The 17,092-nt window shown below is 53.3% G+C and overlaps 1 protein-coding gene across 4 annotated transcripts in view; it reads right to left on the bottom strand.

The window, feature by feature from the left end:
* FYCO1 (FYVE and coiled-coil domain autophagy adaptor 1) overlaps positions 1-15,185 on the bottom strand; it is a 71,670-nt gene extending 56,485 nt beyond the window's left edge. For 2 of the 4 annotated variants that reach the window (XR_006606989.1, XM_045080814.1), the window contains exons 1-3: positions 15,057-15,185; positions 4,850-4,986; positions 1,449-1,555 (exon numbers count right to left, since the gene is read on the bottom strand). Coding sequence is in view for 3 of the 4 variants with exons in the window: in XM_045080814.1 (XP_044936749.1) it covers positions 1,449-1,555; positions 4,850-4,904 (162 nt within the window). In the remaining variant the exon portion in view is untranslated. Of the gene's footprint in view, positions 1-1,448; positions 1,556-4,849; positions 4,987-9,654; positions 9,893-15,056 lie in introns of those variants that run through there. The other 2 variants (XM_045080820.1, XM_045080825.1) reach the window with 2 other exon arrangements.
* Positions 15,186-17,092: the final 1,907 nt, after the last annotated feature.

Genomic DNA, 17,092 nt, shown 5'->3' with positions numbered 1-17,092 from the left:
GAGGAGGGCCACGCCTGCAGCTGATCATCCCACCATTTAAATGATCAGGAACAGCAACAGCTTCTTAGTCACCCTGTCCTGGACGAGGTCCTTTTACTGGCGCCATTTTTATTGGCTGGCAGATAAAGGTGGGTGTTTCAAACCCCAATTTATAGATGCGGAGACTGAGGCTGGGAAAGGTTAAGCAGCTGGCCCAGGGTTACACAGCTAGCAGGATTCAGAAGTAAAAGCCCCCCAGGAGAGACTATCTCTTGAAAGGACCTTGGTGCACAGAAATGGGTAGAAGACCACCAGAGGCGTTGTTCACACGGGATGAGGACATTTGAGGGGAAAGTCTTGAAGGACAACATGAAGACTGTCAACCTTATCTCAACTCAGGGAAATGAGTTTGAGACATCTTACCCTGGCTACTTAAAAGTCTCAACACTGTAATATACCCAAATATGTAATAAATCCCAATTAATGTCAGCTGAGCTGTTTCAAATCCAAAATCAAAATGGGCCGACTGAAAACTGAAAAGGTTCATAAATCATGTCCCAATGTAAGACAGAAGGGAGTCCCTCGACACGTCGGGGCTTCGCCTCCAGCAGGCGCTCATTCTCTAGCCGGCTTTGCTGGGCTGTGACTGGAGCGTGCTGGGATGCACACGTCCAGTGTTCAAAAGGATAAAGGTGTGTCTTTCTACAACGTAACATCTTACAGTGTTTGTTTCTGGTTATGGAAGTTAAGATACATACATGTTAGAAAATCCTGACAAGACTAGAGAAGAAAAAAAATTATAATGCGAACAGCCCCTTCCTAAGATAACTTCTGTTAATGTTTCGTTCCATTTCCTTCCTGCCTCCTGTGATTGCCTGTATTTTTCTGCCTCTACAGAGCTCTCTAGATCCGTGCACCTTCAAGCAAGCACACGTCAGCATTACAGGGGGAGTGTGTTCAGACAAAACTTCCTGGGTTAACCTCAGAGATTCTGATTCAGCGGGTCAGGGTGGGCACTGAGAATAGATTTCTCACCCTCGCCCAGGGGATGCTGATGCTGCTGATCTGTGGACCCCAGCACTCTGAGCAGCAAGGCTCTAAAATGGGAGCTTCTGGATAATCTTCAGAGGGTCCACACACTCCTGGAGAGTGGGTGACGGGGTGACTGCCCCAAAGTTACGATCTCTGCTAGCCTGTTACCTTGTGACCTGCCTTAAGATGGTCTAAATCTGTAAAGAGCATTCTTGAAGCCCAGAGCCATGCTAAGGGGCAACATTCCGATTCTCCAGAGGATCACACTCAGGAGGCTTGAGCTCCAAGCAACCCGGGGCTGCTCCGACTTTCAGTCTAACCGGGAGGGCTTCCTGGCTTCCCGGAGCTGTCTGAACCACATCCTGATGCTCATGAGTCACTTGAGAGGGAACCAAGAGAACAGAGCAGAAATCAACATGGTACAGGAGTCAACTTACTTGCAGGAGATACTCAAGTTTATAAGAAAACTTGTGCAGGCTGGTGCTGTCGTCCGTAATGGGCTCCCCTGCTTCCTTAAACTCTTTGCTTAGCTCCGTCACCGCATCTTTAAGACAACAAACAGGAACACGTAACTGGCTTCAGAGAGAGAAGCAGAATAACCTGGGGACGCAGGGGGAGCAAGCGGTCAGTGACGGCAGAGCACCTGGGAAGCAGAAAGTGGGATGTGACCCTAGAAGGAAGGAAGGCTGAGCCTAGAGGTGCTCAGGTGTGCTGAGAGCTCGCAGCATTCTCCACGGCCCCCGGATCCGGCCCGTCTCGGATCTCCCTGTAGGCCCACCGTGCGGGCCGTGCGATCTGCGTGCGGCCTTTGGTCAAGGAAGGTTCGCCATGGACACGAACCACTCGGCAGGTCCCTCACACTGACGTCCAGAGAGCTTTAGCTTCCTTCTGGCCACGCGGCTTGTTGTTCTTCACTTTAACCCTCCTGCTCAGTACAGGCTACATCCTGGCTTCAAGAAGACCAGAAGGTGCAAATAAGAGGAGCGAGAACAATCCCCAGAATGACAACAGTGACACCTGCTTCCGTGAGCTGAGTGCCCAGCAGGGGCCAGGCTTCTGCAGGTCTTTCTCCTTTAATACAGCCCTGGCGAGGTGGGCATGGTTGTATTTCCACAAATCCAATACACAGCTGGTTTTAAGATAATCCCAGTTTCAGAGCTGTTAAAATGTGGGGGAAGAAAGTACAACTGGAGACTGGTGAAGGCTGATAACATCATCCCGTTTGGCAGATAAGGAATTCCGGGAGAGGTCAGGGCACTTGACCAAAAACCATGGGATGCAAAAGGCAGAGCTGAAATGAGAAGCCTGGTTCCTCCAGGGCTTTCTGATTCCGGAGCCCGCATCTCCACTTCTAAGACAACTGACCTCCCTGTTCAGAATAGAGGGAAAACCACCTTGACTGTTACTCGCAGCTTCTGCTGTGGCACGGAGGGACAGTGAGAAGCTGGGTTTGGTGTAGACACTGAGAAGAGCGCCCCCGGTTGAGATGGCTGGGGCATGCTGCCCCAAACCGTCTTGCTCTCTGATGGCCCGTAAGGAGAGGAGCACCCCGTCCCTGCGCTCTAGAACCACGGCTGGAAAGCAGACCTGCCCAGCACTGACAATGAACCTGAACTGCTAAAATTTAATCGACAATGACCTCTCCGGCAGAGGTCAGCAAATGGTGAAGACAGGCTCTTGGGACAGATTCTTATACCAAGTGACTGCTGTCCAGTGGCACCCTCTAGAAGTGTTTGCTGTAACTGACATCAAGAGCCGGGGACAGGGGGGTGGTCAGGGACCAGGGAGGATGCACAGCCTTCCTCCCCCATCCTCAGCGGTGTTAACCCTCATAACCTGAACTGGGAACTCTTGCAATTTTGAAAGGAGCCTTGCATATGAAATATGAAGTTTTCAGCTCTAATCTCTGCTGTTCCAAATGCATTACTTATGAATAATCTGAGTTCTCTGTGGATTATACACTTGCGTCTGTCAACAGTCTTGAGAAGCAGGTGTTATCAAGCTGATCTAGCATGTGAATTAAGCAATGGGACCTTGGGGAGGTGATGGGACTTGTCCAACATCTTCCAGGGTTAAAAGGTGGAGCCAGGAGCTGACCCCAAGGTTGTCGTCACTGCTGTCACCAGGAGGATGAGCGGGCTGCCCTGCAGAGACCTGAAGGCTAAGCACTGCCCAAGAACACCTCAGTTAGGGATGCGCCACTCCCTTGCTCCGTGCCAGAGATTTCTGGTGTGCCCACGAAGACAGTTACCAACAGATGCAAGGGAAGGGCCCTGTAGAAGCGGTCTGTCAAAGCGCTCAGTGGGCTGGGTACTGGACATTGAGATGGCTTTGGGATGTTGGGGACGACCAGACCAGCCAGGACGTGGGGTAGAAAAGGGCACCTGAACAATGTCTTCCTTCCTGGATCAGGAGTGCGAGCAAGGGGTCCTCTCTTCCTCTCTCTTCCCTCCCAGTAAAGCTCTCTGGGTCCCAAAGTCATGCTGGAGAACCAGAGACTGACAGGCAGGAGAGAGGGCTTACTCTGTGGAGAGATTTCTCAAGGCCAGAGGTGAACTCAGATTGGCAGACTGTCATATCACCGTCTCGGCGTGTGTGTGTGTATGCGTGTGCGCGTCCGTGTGTGTAGACTTAAGAAAAAAACCCAGCTAATATTTTAGCTAGAAAGTAGGCTGGTGCGGTCTAAGAGTGCAGACTCTGGCACCTGGTATGTGTGTAAACCCAAGCTCTGCCCGACTGGGTGTGTGACCTAAGGCAAGTCACTTAACCTCTCTGTGCCTGTTTCTGCCTCTGCAGAACTGGGGTAATGGTTCCTACCTCACGGACCAAATGTGAGGACCCCATAAGTCGTTATCCGTAAGGCATGTGCAGGACAGGGCCTGGAGCCTGGGAAATGCCATGTGATTATCTGCAGGTCAGGGCCCCAGAGGCTATATACATGGGGAGCTAAGCCTGGGAGTGATTTTCATCCTGGCGCCTTCTGACCTGCAGAAGGAGAAGCGGCCGGTGGCCCTGGCTGTGACAGACTGCACCTGAGCAGGTAGGAACCTGGACCTTCAGGCTGTCAGGAGAGTACGCTGTCACTGCTGGGACACCCAGGAGGAGGTCACCTTCACACCGTCTGGTAGCCAACGTGTTGGAGCTCCACAGAGGCCTACAGACCCGCCCTGGTGAGCTGTGGCGTGGGCCGGAAACTTGCCAGAATTCTGACCCCTGGGACATCACCTAGAAGGGTGACCTCAAACCCTGGACTCTCCTCCTGAGTCTCCTCTGCATCCCGAGAGCCTGCCCTGCCCCGCCCTCCTCCAGCGAGATGAGAGCTCCGAGTCTCGGCGGGTTTGCTGAGCTCAGGGAAGTCCGGGAGGCAGCAGGCCCAGAATCACAGTGCGTCACAGGACACAGGCTGTCCGCCTGCCAGGACCAGGGAGGACAGCAAAACAAGAAAGACGGGTGCTGGTCATTCTGCTCAGAGGAAGGAGAACACGCCTCCCCAGAGGAGCCAACTCCATTACGGCCCGAGGGCTCAGGATTCAGCTGAAGATTTAACAGGAGGCTTGAAAACACACACATGCACAAACACTGAAAGCAGACCCAGACCCCAAAAAGGGCACTGGATCTTGTTTACAAATTGGCTTCGCAGCGCCCTGAGAGGAGCACCGGCCCAGCTCTCCCAGCCTCACCCGGGATGGACACCCGAGCCCCAAATGCTTCCACGCGCTGTGTCCTGGGGCTCCCATTACTTCCCACGTGACAAGGATGAGAGAGCGACGGGAGGCGCACGGCCCCAGCCTCCCCACACCCGAGCCCCGTGTGCCTCCCGCCCCTCAAACCGCCGCACCTTGCAAATCACGGATGATTCTCTGGAGCTGGCTCTCTGCCATGGGGGAAGCCATGGCGACGGGTGCGGGTCACCCTTCTCCCCTGTGCGCCTCCCGCCTGGGTCCGGTCAGCAGTGGTCAGACTTCATGGTGGCACCTGCACGAGGGGAGAGGGAGACCGTGGAGGAGGCAGTCACAGACACAGACGTGACAACAGCAGGAAGGGGCGCGCCGCTCTGGGCACAAAGTCGCCCCATCTGGGCGTCCTCCCTCAATAGGCAGGGCTTGACCTTTCCGTGGGGGCCTTGCTCAGTGGGCATTCTTCGGCTGGCTTCTGACACGCTTCTATTCAGACACAATGACCCGGGTTGGGGCTTAAAAAGCAGCAAGGTCAACCAAACAGCGTGACTCATTGCTTCGGAGCTTCTCTCCTCTTCCACCCTCTCAGGCAGGACGACCTCACTCTCCTTCCACCTTTAGAAATGCCGCCCAGGGCACCCCCCCCCACGACTACCACACACACACCAAGGCCAGAACCAGCCCAACCCACACGCAGAGGGCCGCTGAGCCCACCATGCCGGCCACCACCAGATCCCTGTCTCCCCAACGCTCGGCCCCGTGCCCTCCCCCAGCTTGTTTGGGTCAGTAACCTCTGGCCGGGTGGCGGGGGAGGGAGGAGGCTGAGGGCCCTTGGGGCTTCGGGATCAAGGAAAGCCGGCCTTGCCTGGTGGGGGAAGCAGATGCCCGGAGTCCAGCTCAGCCTGGCTGTGTAGACACTGCCCGGCTTGCACTGGGGACTGGCGCAGCCCTCGGTCCAGCAAGGGGCATGGCTCTATTTTAAGCTTGGTTACAATCCTCTTGCAGCTGGTGAGTCCCGAGTTACCGACTCTGCTCGGGCAGCTGCTAAAGTGATCTAAGGACACAGTAGTGGCTGCAGACCAATGGAGGTGACAAGACACGAGTGGCACTGGGGAGAAGTCTGGAGACGCACTCGGACACTCCTGTGTCCCCTCTTTAGAACCTCCAGTTCTTTCCTTGGACGGCTGGTGCAAGGTTGTGCAATGCTGAACAGTGACAACCGCTAGCTAGGCTAAGGGGGCCACCACCACCACATGAGGACCTACTGTGTGCTGGGTGTGGCCCGTTAGGTTCTTGCCACAGGTGATCATTTTACTCTCACAATCGCCCTCGTGCAGTAGATAATGTGCAAAGGAGAACCCGGGGTTCGAGAAGTCCTGTGACTTGTCTAAGGCCATGGCCCAGGAAGTAGAACTGTGGTTTGAACCCCGGACATTCTGATTTAAACCCTGTGATTTCTACCTGAGCCGCCTTCACTACTGCAAATGACCAACCACTTCCACTGGCTTCGGAACCGCCCCCTCCAGCGTCTCCCAAATAATGTGCCGCCACCCTGAGTGCTTCCAACACAAGCAGGCCCTCACTTTCTTGCTGCCATATTATCCTTCCTGCTTTAGGAGTCCAGTAGAGAAGACTCTGGGATAGAAATGGTCCCGGGTTTCAAGTTCCTCCAAATATTTATATAAGCATTCCGGTGTGGGCCTGAAGCAAGAAGGGCCTGTCACTGGGCGGATATGCCAAGGCCTATTTTTAACTAACGAAGCCACTCAGCCGTGATTCAGTGCAAACAAGGCCCAAAGAGAAGGCTTCTCTGGCGGAGGGGGAATGAGACAGGCACACACGGACACCACACTCCCAGGAATTCCTGACTCGGAGCCCCGAGAGATGCAGGGGCTCCACCCAGAGCCCTCCAAAGCCCCCCTTGGAAGGGAAAGCACGCTGCCCAGCACAGACACCAAACTGAGGGTGGGAGTGGTTTTCGAGAAGCAGCCTGCCCATTCCTGGGCGTCTCTCCAGGTCACCGGCTGAGCACAGAGCCTAAGCAGGGACCAGCCAGGGCCTTACAGAGACATCTGCAGGGCTTCTACCTCCCGGAGAGGTAGAGAGAGTCGAGGGTCCTTGCTGTCAATGCACAGTTGCCCCAGTTCCACAGTCTGTCAAGCGCTAACTAAGTGCAGGCTGGGGACACAGAGGCACACAAGGCACCGTCCAGCCCTGGAGGAGCTGAGCTGTGGCCAGGGAGAAAAAAAAACATCCAGCTATCTGGACATGGCAGGAGAGGTCCATACCAAGACAGGAATAAAAAGTGATGGGTACTTGGCCTAGAAAAAGGCTGAGGATCCATGCAAGAAATGCTTTCTGCAGAGTGAAAACAGCCAGCCTGAAAGGGTACAAACTCGCTGATTCCATTTGCAGGCTACTCTTACAAAGGCAAGATCTGGGGGAGCCTGGGTGGGTGGCTGCCACACCCCCCAAGTCCTCACAAGCATCCCCCTGGTCCGTGTGCACACTTCAGAGTTGGGGGAGACCCACACATGTGGAAGAGGACAGGGAGCAACACCAGCAACAGGTCCTGAGCCGCCTTACCCAGGCCAGGGCCCTGCACCGACGGTGGAAACCAGCCCTCTCTGAGGCCGGGGAGGATGAAGACAAGGTCTGCAGACCAAAGCAGCATCCTGGCCTGATGGGCCTCAACAGGCAGAAACGGGATCCTCGAGGCTTGCTGGCCTCTGGGGAGGAGGCCGTGTGTCCCCCACGCTCCCGGGAGGCCTTCTCCCTCCTCCCTCTGACCCTCAGAGTCATAAGCTCCGCTTATGCCAAGTTCCCAGGTCACGGGGTGAGCTGGGCCCAGCTGCTGATGACGCAAGCTGGTTTTCCAAAAAGCCTGAGTCATCACCCAGGTAATGCGCCCTAGGAAGCTGGCTGCTGGGGCTACCGGTCCCAGTGGCCTTCCCCACCGCGGCTGTGGGCCCCACCTCACAGGGCTTCGGGAAGTTAATCAAGCTTCCTTGGAAGGTCATGGCTACCGTCAGGATGCTACTTTCCTGGACATGGGAAGGATGGCTCTTGGCATTTTGCTCCCCTCCTCCTGGGTCTGAGGTTATTAGTAACCACTGAAAGGCACAGAACAAGGCACACCATGGTCAACGTCTTTGTGTCTCGAGATAAAACTCATCCTTTGAGGGATGAGAGATTTTTTTGTCTACAATGGTCCTCACACCAACACTGTGGCTTTCTTCCACATAGATAACCAGTTCGGATACCAACTGGGTGTTCTTTAATTCAATTCCAAGCTGGCACTACCTACCTGGAGTTTGGGCAGACCCCACAGGTCAAGGGCTCTGTCCACAAGACTGTTCTAGCTTCAGGCGCTGGTCACAAGACCCAGGCTGCTTCTCCCTGTACTTCTGACCAACTGGCTATAAATTGGGGGTCCCCACAATCCCCTCTTTGGGTTCGATAATTTGCTAGAACAGCTCCCAACACTTGGAAAAACACGACTATGATGAGTTTATTTTAAAGGATCCAATTTGGGACCGGCCAAAGGGAAGAGATGAAGAGTTTGGGGCGGGGGGGGGGGGTTTGGTCTGAGGTGTGTGGGGTTTCCTTGCCTTCAGGGGCCCCCACCCTCCAGCACCTCAGCTGTTCGCTAAACCACAAGTCCTCAGAACCCCATCACTTGGGAGTTTTTGATGGAGGTTTCATTACAGGGGAAGGGTTGGTTAATCACGGGCCGTTGGAGATTAATTCCATCCTCAGCCCCTCTCTGCTCCCAGAGGTCTGGGTGGGGCTAAAAGGGCCAAATCTCTAACCACGTGGTTGGTTCCTCTGGCAACCACCCCATCCCAAAGCTATCTAGGGGCCCACTGAGTGGCCATATTAGCATAAACTCAGGTGCGGTGAAAAGAGGCTTGTTATGAATAACAAAAGACACTCCCATTACTCGGGAAATTCCTAGGGTTCCAGAAGCTCTGTGGCGGGAACCTGAGCCAAATACCAAATATCTATCTCTTATTGTATCACAGAGATCACAGACTTCAGGCCAGAAGCAGCCCCATCCAGATAATCCATTAGCAAACAGCTCTCTTAACTCAGGAGACACTTAGAGCTTCTGTCCACACCGCCTTGGCCACAGCTGCTTCGGCACCAGGGGAATAACTCCAGGACTCCCACACCTCCCAAGACCCCCCAAAGAGCAAATCACCTCCGCGAACCCAGGGTCCTTCCTGCAGGACCTGTCAAAACCTCCCTCGCCTGTCTCTGGCAAGCTCTTTCAAATACCAGAGAGATTCATTTTCTAAAAGCGTGGGGAACAACTCAGAAATTACATTGCAGCTCATCCGGCATGTCTAAAAGCATCCGATATTCTGATAGAGCGCACAAGGGGCTAAATGCATTTTTAAAAACTCTTATTTGTTACCTGGCACTATCGCCTGAGTTCCTAGTCACAGCTTTAGTCTTAGTTTAGAGGCAAAGAACCTTCCCCGAATGCCAAATTCCTCCTACACCTGCCCAGAGGCCCTAACTATAGAAAGAGCAGTTCAGCCCCAAACTAAGATACAAAGACACCAACTGACTCCTGTAAACTTATTTATACTCTGGCGCTAATGACTCCGATTTGTAATGTTGCCCAGAAATCGACTTGGCAGGAGTAGCACAGCATCTGACAAGTCCCATGAAGGGAAGAAGGCTCCGAAGGGGAGGAGGCGGCTTGGGGCGTGGAAGACAACTGTGTTCTGTCTTCGGAATTTTCTGTACCTGCTCCTAACCTAACAGCTGAGAAGTACCCCCATCCCCCCCGCCCCCCTCAACCCCCACACCATACAGTCGAGCTCCTCCCCCAGTCCCAGACAAGGGCAAGCAGACCAGTGACTTCCACCCACTTCCACCCAGACCAAGAAAGAATGTGAACAAAGACAGTTCCGATCAGCCCCGGGCAGAAAGCCTTTCTGGAAGAGTCCCTTGCCTTTGCCTGGTTCAGCACACCCAACAGCATCTATCCAGTTGCCATCTCCGGGGCGCGGGGTGCCCTTGGCTGGTGGTACCTGCAGCTCCAAGGCCCGGCAGTTCTGCTGGCTCAGCCCTGGAGCGGTCACCGGGCAGGCTGCCCTCAGCAGAGCCTCCAGACGATACCCAGGAGAGTGTTCAGGAGTCTGTAAGAGGCCAGCTCAGAGGCAGACATCTCAGCACACGTGAACAGAGGCTCGGGAGGTGACTCAACCCCTCAGATCTAATTAAAGTGTTGACCAACTGCATGCCTGGGTCCTTTTTCCGACACACTCCTTGCTTGCGATCTCCTTTCATAAAGGGAGGGGAGACTTGAGCCTCTGCCATCTTTTCTTGAACCTTCTCTTCTTGGCTCTTGCCCTCTCACCAATGATTCTAGGCTTCTTGGTCACTGCCTCTGGAATACAGAGAACTGGCTCCAGGTGCAGTCCACCGGTCCAAGAAGGCAGGGTCGAGAGACCTGTGGATGGGAGGTGTTGCCTCTGGGGGCCTGGAGGAAGCTGCCTTTTTTTAGGAAGCGGGGACGGCTCCTCTGGAAGGAGCCACACATCCATACCTGGGGTCTTGCCACTGGAAGGTCCAGAGAAACTATCCAGGAGGTGGCGAGGGACTGTGTGGAACTCTGGGTAGTCTCCAGAACAGGTGTGCGAACACCTGGGAAGTCAGCTGGAGCACCTATTTCTTTTTCTTTTTTTTTTGGAGAAAATTACAGGCTCCAAAACCATATGCTTGGGAGACTCTCCTGACCCGAGTATCAAGGGGGGGGGTCAGTCCAGCCAGTGACGGATCACAAACTAAATCCCTGACAGAATATGCTTTGGCCACTAACCATGCCTTAATGGCACATGCTACCCATTACGTGTTAAGAGACTGCCAGCCGGGTAAGAAGGATTTGCGAGGAAGTGGCAGGCCTGAGTCAGGGGCTGGGGCTACAGCCTTGAGTGAGCAAGGCCGGTGGGCCGTGGCCTTGAAGAAACCCAAGCTCCAGAGGGAAGAACAGACAGCATCTGCCCTACTAAGCTGACAGGCGACTAAGAGATCACTAGATGCCTGAGAAGGGCTTTGAGGAAAAGCGAGCGAGCACAGAAGGCAGCAGATTCTACTCTACTCATGATTCTAAGCCCCACTGCCTTTCTGCCGCGTTTGTGGCCTTTTGCCAGTATGGTAATTTCTTGTTTAACCTGTTCTTCCCACCTGTCTGTAAGCGCCACTGCTATTCACCAGTTCCCCAGCACCCAGCACAGCTCGGACCCATGGAGAACCCGCGATAAATTCTTTGATGAATGAATGAATCAGTCACACAAAACCGAAACAGAGACTCTTGCTCCAACAAACCAAACTAAATTTTAGGCATAGAAATGTACCAACAGGTAAAGAGGGCTAACCATCCTTCTATGGTAGGAAATATGGGTAAATTTTCAAAAAATTCGATTTCTCTGATTTTTCCATTTTCTTTTCCTGGACATAAATTACTTTTATGTTCACTAAAATAACACATTTTTTTTTTTTAAAGATTTTATTTATTTATTTGACAGAGAGATCACAAGTCGGCGGAGAGTCAGGCAGAGAGAGAGAGAGAGAGAAGCAGGCTCCCGCTGAGCAAAGAGCCCGATGTGGGGCTCGATCCCAGGACACTGAGATCATGACCTGAGCCGAAGGCAGCGGCTTAATCCACTGAGCCACCCAGGCGCCCCTAAAATAACACATTTTTAAAAAAAAATCAGGTTGTAATTACATACAGTCTATCGTCATTACTGTGGAAATAGTACGGAATTATTGTCCCAAGAAGGAATGGAATAATGTAAGTTAGGGACTGGATAGATTAAGTGTGTCTATGGGAGAAAGTGTGCCCCTCAGCTCCGGCCTGAGGCAGCCTTACCCAGAAGCCTCCTTCACCCATATCCGGACAAGGATAACCCCCGGCCACCTCCCTCCACTCACCCAACCCTCGCAAAGCCCTTCCCTCTCTGCATCCCTGGGCCTTTGGATCTGGAACCATCGGCCAGGAACAGCCCCAGGGTGGGAGAGGTATTAGTGGGTCTGAGCTCCGCTGTGCCCTTGGGTACCAGAGCAGCATCCGGGTACAGACAGAGCAGGGGAGGGGCTATGCCGGCAGACAGGAAGCCCGAGCCAGACCCGGGATGGCTCTGACACTGGAGTTTGGCCATGGGCAAGAAAACTGTCCTCTCTTTCACCAGCTGGAGCCGAGGCTTGCCTATTTGCACTCTACTCGGATTTTGGAATCAGACTAGTCCTGTGAAATGTCCATTCCCTCACAAGCGAGCGGTAATGTGAAAAAGACCGTGCCGTGACTGGGTGAGCCGGGGCTGTATTCAGTTCACCAAACTCTTACCAGGCAATTTAAGGAAATCGGTCTATCTTGGGGAAGTTATTTGACATTTTCCTATCTTGGGTGGGGGTTTCTTTTTCCCCTGTTTTTTGGTTTTGGTTTTCCCCTGGGTGCAGTGTAGGGAGATTACCCTTTATCTTCCTTAAGGGAGAGGCGGGGAAGGAGAGAATCAGACATTCCCAGTGGCTAACTTAGGCGGAGGCTTCTAAGTGCCCCCTCCCTGCTCTTGACCGAGGCTCCAGGCACCCTGGAAGCAGCCCGCAGGGCTATAGGTTCAGCTTGAGGAAATCCTTCTGGCTCCATGTGAAACCACCACTTCTAGTTCAGCTGTCCAGCCCACCCTGGAGCTCCTATGGGATCCTCCTCTTGGCCTAACCCCCTGCATGCTAATGGCTTGTTTGGATTGCTTTTTCACCTTACGTTTTTCTTCTGGATTCCACAGGCTCCCCTAACTCGGTTTCTTGCCCCGGGCCAAAGACGCAGCACCCCAGGCTCCTGAGGTGGCCAGCCAGACCTGCCCCGGGGCCCCAGAACCAGACCACAGCATCCGCCCCGAACCACGCTGATGTACACGTCCTCATCCCCGCCAACAGGATCGGGCCAAACTAGAAGCAGGCACTTGGTGTCTTTCAAATGCCACAAAGCCCCTTGTGAACAGGGAGGACCACTGCTGGTCACACAAACCATCGGGCTGACTGGCGCCAACATGTGGAAGAGGGGAAAACACCTCCTGGCCCACTGAGCACGGCTCCACCATCCTCCTCCTAAAAGCCATGAGCTCATGTGCTCTGGGGCTGGAGCTCGTGTTATGGGGCAGTCCGGTGACAAACAGTATGTCTAGAAGCAGCCAGAGGCTAAATCCAGGCCCATGGAGACATTTCCATATCCACCCTACTGATTTATTTTCAACCACAGGTTCTTATACCAATCAAAAGCTTTAAAAACAAAAACAAACAAACAAAAACTCCAAAAATCTGGCACCAAGATCACAAAGAGGGAATATTGTTCATCCTTGGAGCAGCACAGTGACGTTCCGCAGGAGATGAGCAGATGCCCACAAGGCCAAACTCCACTCCTCTCTGCTCACGGGTGGCGTCCGGCTCGTTACAAGGCACCAGTCAACGCACCAGTCAACGCACCTGACCTGCCGTGCGTGCTGGGGCTGCTCCGGGGAACGTGGCCCCAAACTCTGAGCTCCCATCAGTGATTTTCACCGCAAGACCACATGCTTCCTCTGCCTCGTGTTTAAAGACCTTCCAGTCTTGAGTCACCAAAGTCGTCCTTGGATTCACCAGAAAGTACAGGTTATCCACAGCCAAACCTCTCCCCTAAAGGAAGAGGGACTGCCATTCCTCAGGCACCTACTATGTGTTCTGGAGGCAGCAGCCCACAGCTTCTGTGACGGATACGGGTCAATGTCACCAGATGCTCTGATCTTATCTGTTCGGGGTGACTCCTCTCATCACAAACATCTGTGGGAGTCATTCTGTCCACCCTCAAAGGGCCCTAAAAGCAGCCACAAGAAGCAAAGACCATCCAAGGAGCAGCTAGAGGACAGACTCCAAAGCAACTACAAAAATAATCAAAGTCAAATACAACTTGTGGCTTCTAACAGGTGGGCATATGTTCATTACACAAATCTTGCAATGTTTATGTTTTCCTAATAAAATACTGAAAATAATTTAAAAGCTAAGTGGAGCACTACACAAAGATGAACACTATTAACAGGAGCAGGAAACGTGTTTCCTAAAGCAAGAACCGTTTCAGATCCTTGTAATCACGGAAGGGACCACGTCCCTTCACTGAGACAATCAACCGTGATTTCCAGAGTGATCACAACGATGGCCCACGAATGGGCAAGGAATTCAGTAACCGATCAACAGTAGTTGTCACAGAAGGGAGGGTCGAGTCGGGGCCACTCAACATGGGCCCACTTGGGAAGGTGTGAGCCACAGATAGCATTACACCTCAGCGAGACGGCATTTTCCGAGCACCAACACACAGGGAAAGCCGCATTAGGCAGATGGCGGGAGAGTAAAGCTTGCTACAGAGACCACAGGGCTTGCAGGGGCAGGAGGGCAGTGAGAAGATTACAGCCTGATCCTCTGCCCTCAAAGAGCCCCTGACCCATTTCTCTATGGGAAAGGAAACTGCTGCGGTGAGACAAGCAGAGAGAAAGAGCCTGCGGCCAACACCAGCAGTTTCTTTAAGTGCTCTATTTTCTCCTAGAGGGGGCAACCAGTAGGAGCCCTGAAGAATGAAAAGAGGCATCAGCGGATGTGCAGTAACAGGGAGCCGCGTGGTTAATGTGTCAACCGCACCCGCTTTCCTTACACAAAAATAAAACCCAGCCCTCCCCCCTACAACAACCCCGACCCTAGGCTCTGAATAGGCTCTTATTTAGCCCAAGTCCCCTGCAGCCACACCGCAAGCCCAAATCCACAGGTGTTTTCAGTAAAGATCACTGGAGGCTACCACGACGGTCCTGCACCTGGACACAAGGTAAAGAGCATGGGCCAAGGGATGAACAAACTGTCCCCTTATGTTTGGAAGGGCGAAATGAGGTGGTCTGGGCTGTCCCGGCCCAGCGAAGCCAGGAACTTCGCTTTTTAAGGTCAGCAGCCTCCCGGACAACGCAAGCAGAAACTCCGGGACCTGTCCTCCTGTAACGAAAGGATCCAAAGCTTGTTCTGAGACTCCCGTATGGTGGGCTCCGGGGCGGCCCCTCGGCCATCGGAGGTCCTGGACCTGGAGTTTGGGGGGGGTCTGTCTTTCTAACTGACCACCAGAGGCAGCCTGGGTTCCAGGGTTAGTTAAAGCGCCGGCCCGAGGTGCCTCCCAGGCCAGCTGGGCAAGGGCAAGGGCTCGGGCGGGGTCTCGGGGAGACCCGGGATGGGCGGGGACAGTGAGGGCAACAGGTGAGAAGCCGCGTACGGAGGGAAGTTCTCAGCTCCGGGGACAACAGCGGCCCAGGCTCCCCCAAGGTCCGGACGGCCCCCCGCGGCACTTACGCGCTCGTGGGTCCACGGCTGGGCAGAAGCGAAACTTTCTGGGGCCCAGCGGAAGAGTGCGGTAGCGCGCCGTGGCCCGCCATGATACGCAGAGCCGCCGCAGGCGGGCGCGGACTACAACTCCCGTCATGCTCTGCAGGGCCGATGCCTACAAGTCCCGTCGGACCCCACAGAACCGGGCGGACTGCGATTCTGCGTTTGCTCCGCAGGGCTGAGGTTTGCAACTACCCCTGGGAGCACGGTGCCACCGGCTCCCGCTTAAGGCTTGCAGTTCCCGCGGGCTCCTGTGTCCGCAGGTCACCTATGTGGCACCTTGAAAGCAGCGTTGTGCCCGTGCAGCTTTTGAGAACTTAAAACGCGGCTAGTTCGTGTTGAATCGTACATGGGCTGTACGTGCAAAATACACCTGACTTCCAGAGACTTAGTATGAAAAACATAATGCGAACTAGCGTGTTACTACTTTTATGCAGATTACAAGTTGAAACGATAATATTTTTGATACCTTGGGCAGGCTAAATGGAAAGCATTCATGTATTGCTGGGCTTCGCATCTTTTGATCCCCTCACTTCCTAACACCGGCACCTATTGGAATTCAGTGCTCAAAATTAAGTGTTTATGAATAAACTACCACCCCTGATTTCTCCCTCACTCTCAGTCCGATTTCTATTTATACGTTCGATTTTCTATTTGTAAGTTGCGAGTCATCTTGAGGCTGGGCTCCAGGTAACAAAACGCCTTCTTCATTCATGACGTTTGCTGTGGACACAAGACAGAAGAGCGACAGGACTCGGGGTACTTCAGCCCGTGACTGAAGCCCGGTCTCTTGTCCTTCCTTAACTCTAGCTGCCCTTGTTCCTACCATTCAGCTAGAAATATCTTCTATCTCCCAGGACTTAGCTAGTGGTATCCAGTCAGCTGCTATGGCCCCAGCATTGCCTTGGTGGGAAAATCTAGGAAAGCAAATAGATTTCTTACTTAAGGTTAGGGTATGGCATGTCATTAGTGCTCTTTTATAAATTAACTAGGTATAGATAAGTCAGCGATTAGATGGATGGGCTAGCTGATTTGTGGGGTGGCAGGGAAGTGATTTCCATTCTTCCTGTTATAAAACTATGAAAGGAAGAGGAATGAGGGGGAAGATGGCAACTGGAAAGTCATCGTTCCGACCACAGTCTGAAGGGTTTTGTGACACGTTATGGATGGGAGAGATTATAATGTCGGATTTTAATACGACTTTCTCAGGACTGTAACCTCACTTCCTCACAATTGTGACCCCACATGATTTGGACTGTAACCCCACATGTTCAGAGTTGTGGCCCTAGTGAAGAGGTCATGACCCCACATACCAGAAGACTTGACCCCATGTTCCTGGGGTCGTGACCCCATGTGCTTGAGTCCATTGTCCCCACTTGATCAGGGTTGTGAGCTCACATCCTTGGGGCTGTGACAACTCATGCTCAGGTCCATGACTCTTTGTCCTCTGAGTGGTGTAACCCCTGTGCCAGAGGCTGTTACCCCACTGGATTACAGTTGTGACCCTACATCCTTGGGGCTGTGACCTCTTGCCTCAGGCACTGACCCCATGTGACTGGGGCTATGAATGTTGGAGTGTGACCTCTCTGAGTCCCGATACCCTCCTTGGTTTAAGCGGGAACCAAAAACCTTACAAGGTGCTTGTGAGATGTAAGAATGTCTGGGCCTGGCACCAAACAGATCTCAGTAAAAATCTGTTTCCAGTCTCCGATGGGCGTCTTCGGTCAGATGCAATATTCTGTGTGGGAAGGGTAATCACTGAAACCTCACAAGGGGCTCTGAGATGCACGAGAATTCCCTGCACACCCGTGGAGATCAGTGCCCTGTATTAGCCTGCTTATGCTGCCTTCAGAAAGTCCCAGAGACTAGGTGACTTAAACAGGTCTCCAGGCCAGAAGTCTACGATCAGGGTGTCTGTAGGATTGACTCCTTCTAAGGCTGCGAGGGAGCGCCTGTTCCATGCTTCTCCTGTTTTCTAGTGCTTGCTGCTGATCTCTGGTGTT

The sequence above is a fragment of the Mustela putorius genome, unplaced genomic scaffold, assembly GCF_011764305.1.
Source record: "Mustela putorius furo isolate JIRA1106 unplaced genomic scaffold, ASM1176430v1.1 tig00000095_pilon_pilon_pilon, whole genome shotgun sequence".
In the NCBI taxonomy this organism is placed as follows: domain Eukaryota; kingdom Metazoa; phylum Chordata; class Mammalia; order Carnivora; family Mustelidae; genus Mustela; species Mustela putorius.
This window is presented reverse-complemented; position numbering and strand designations above follow the sequence as displayed.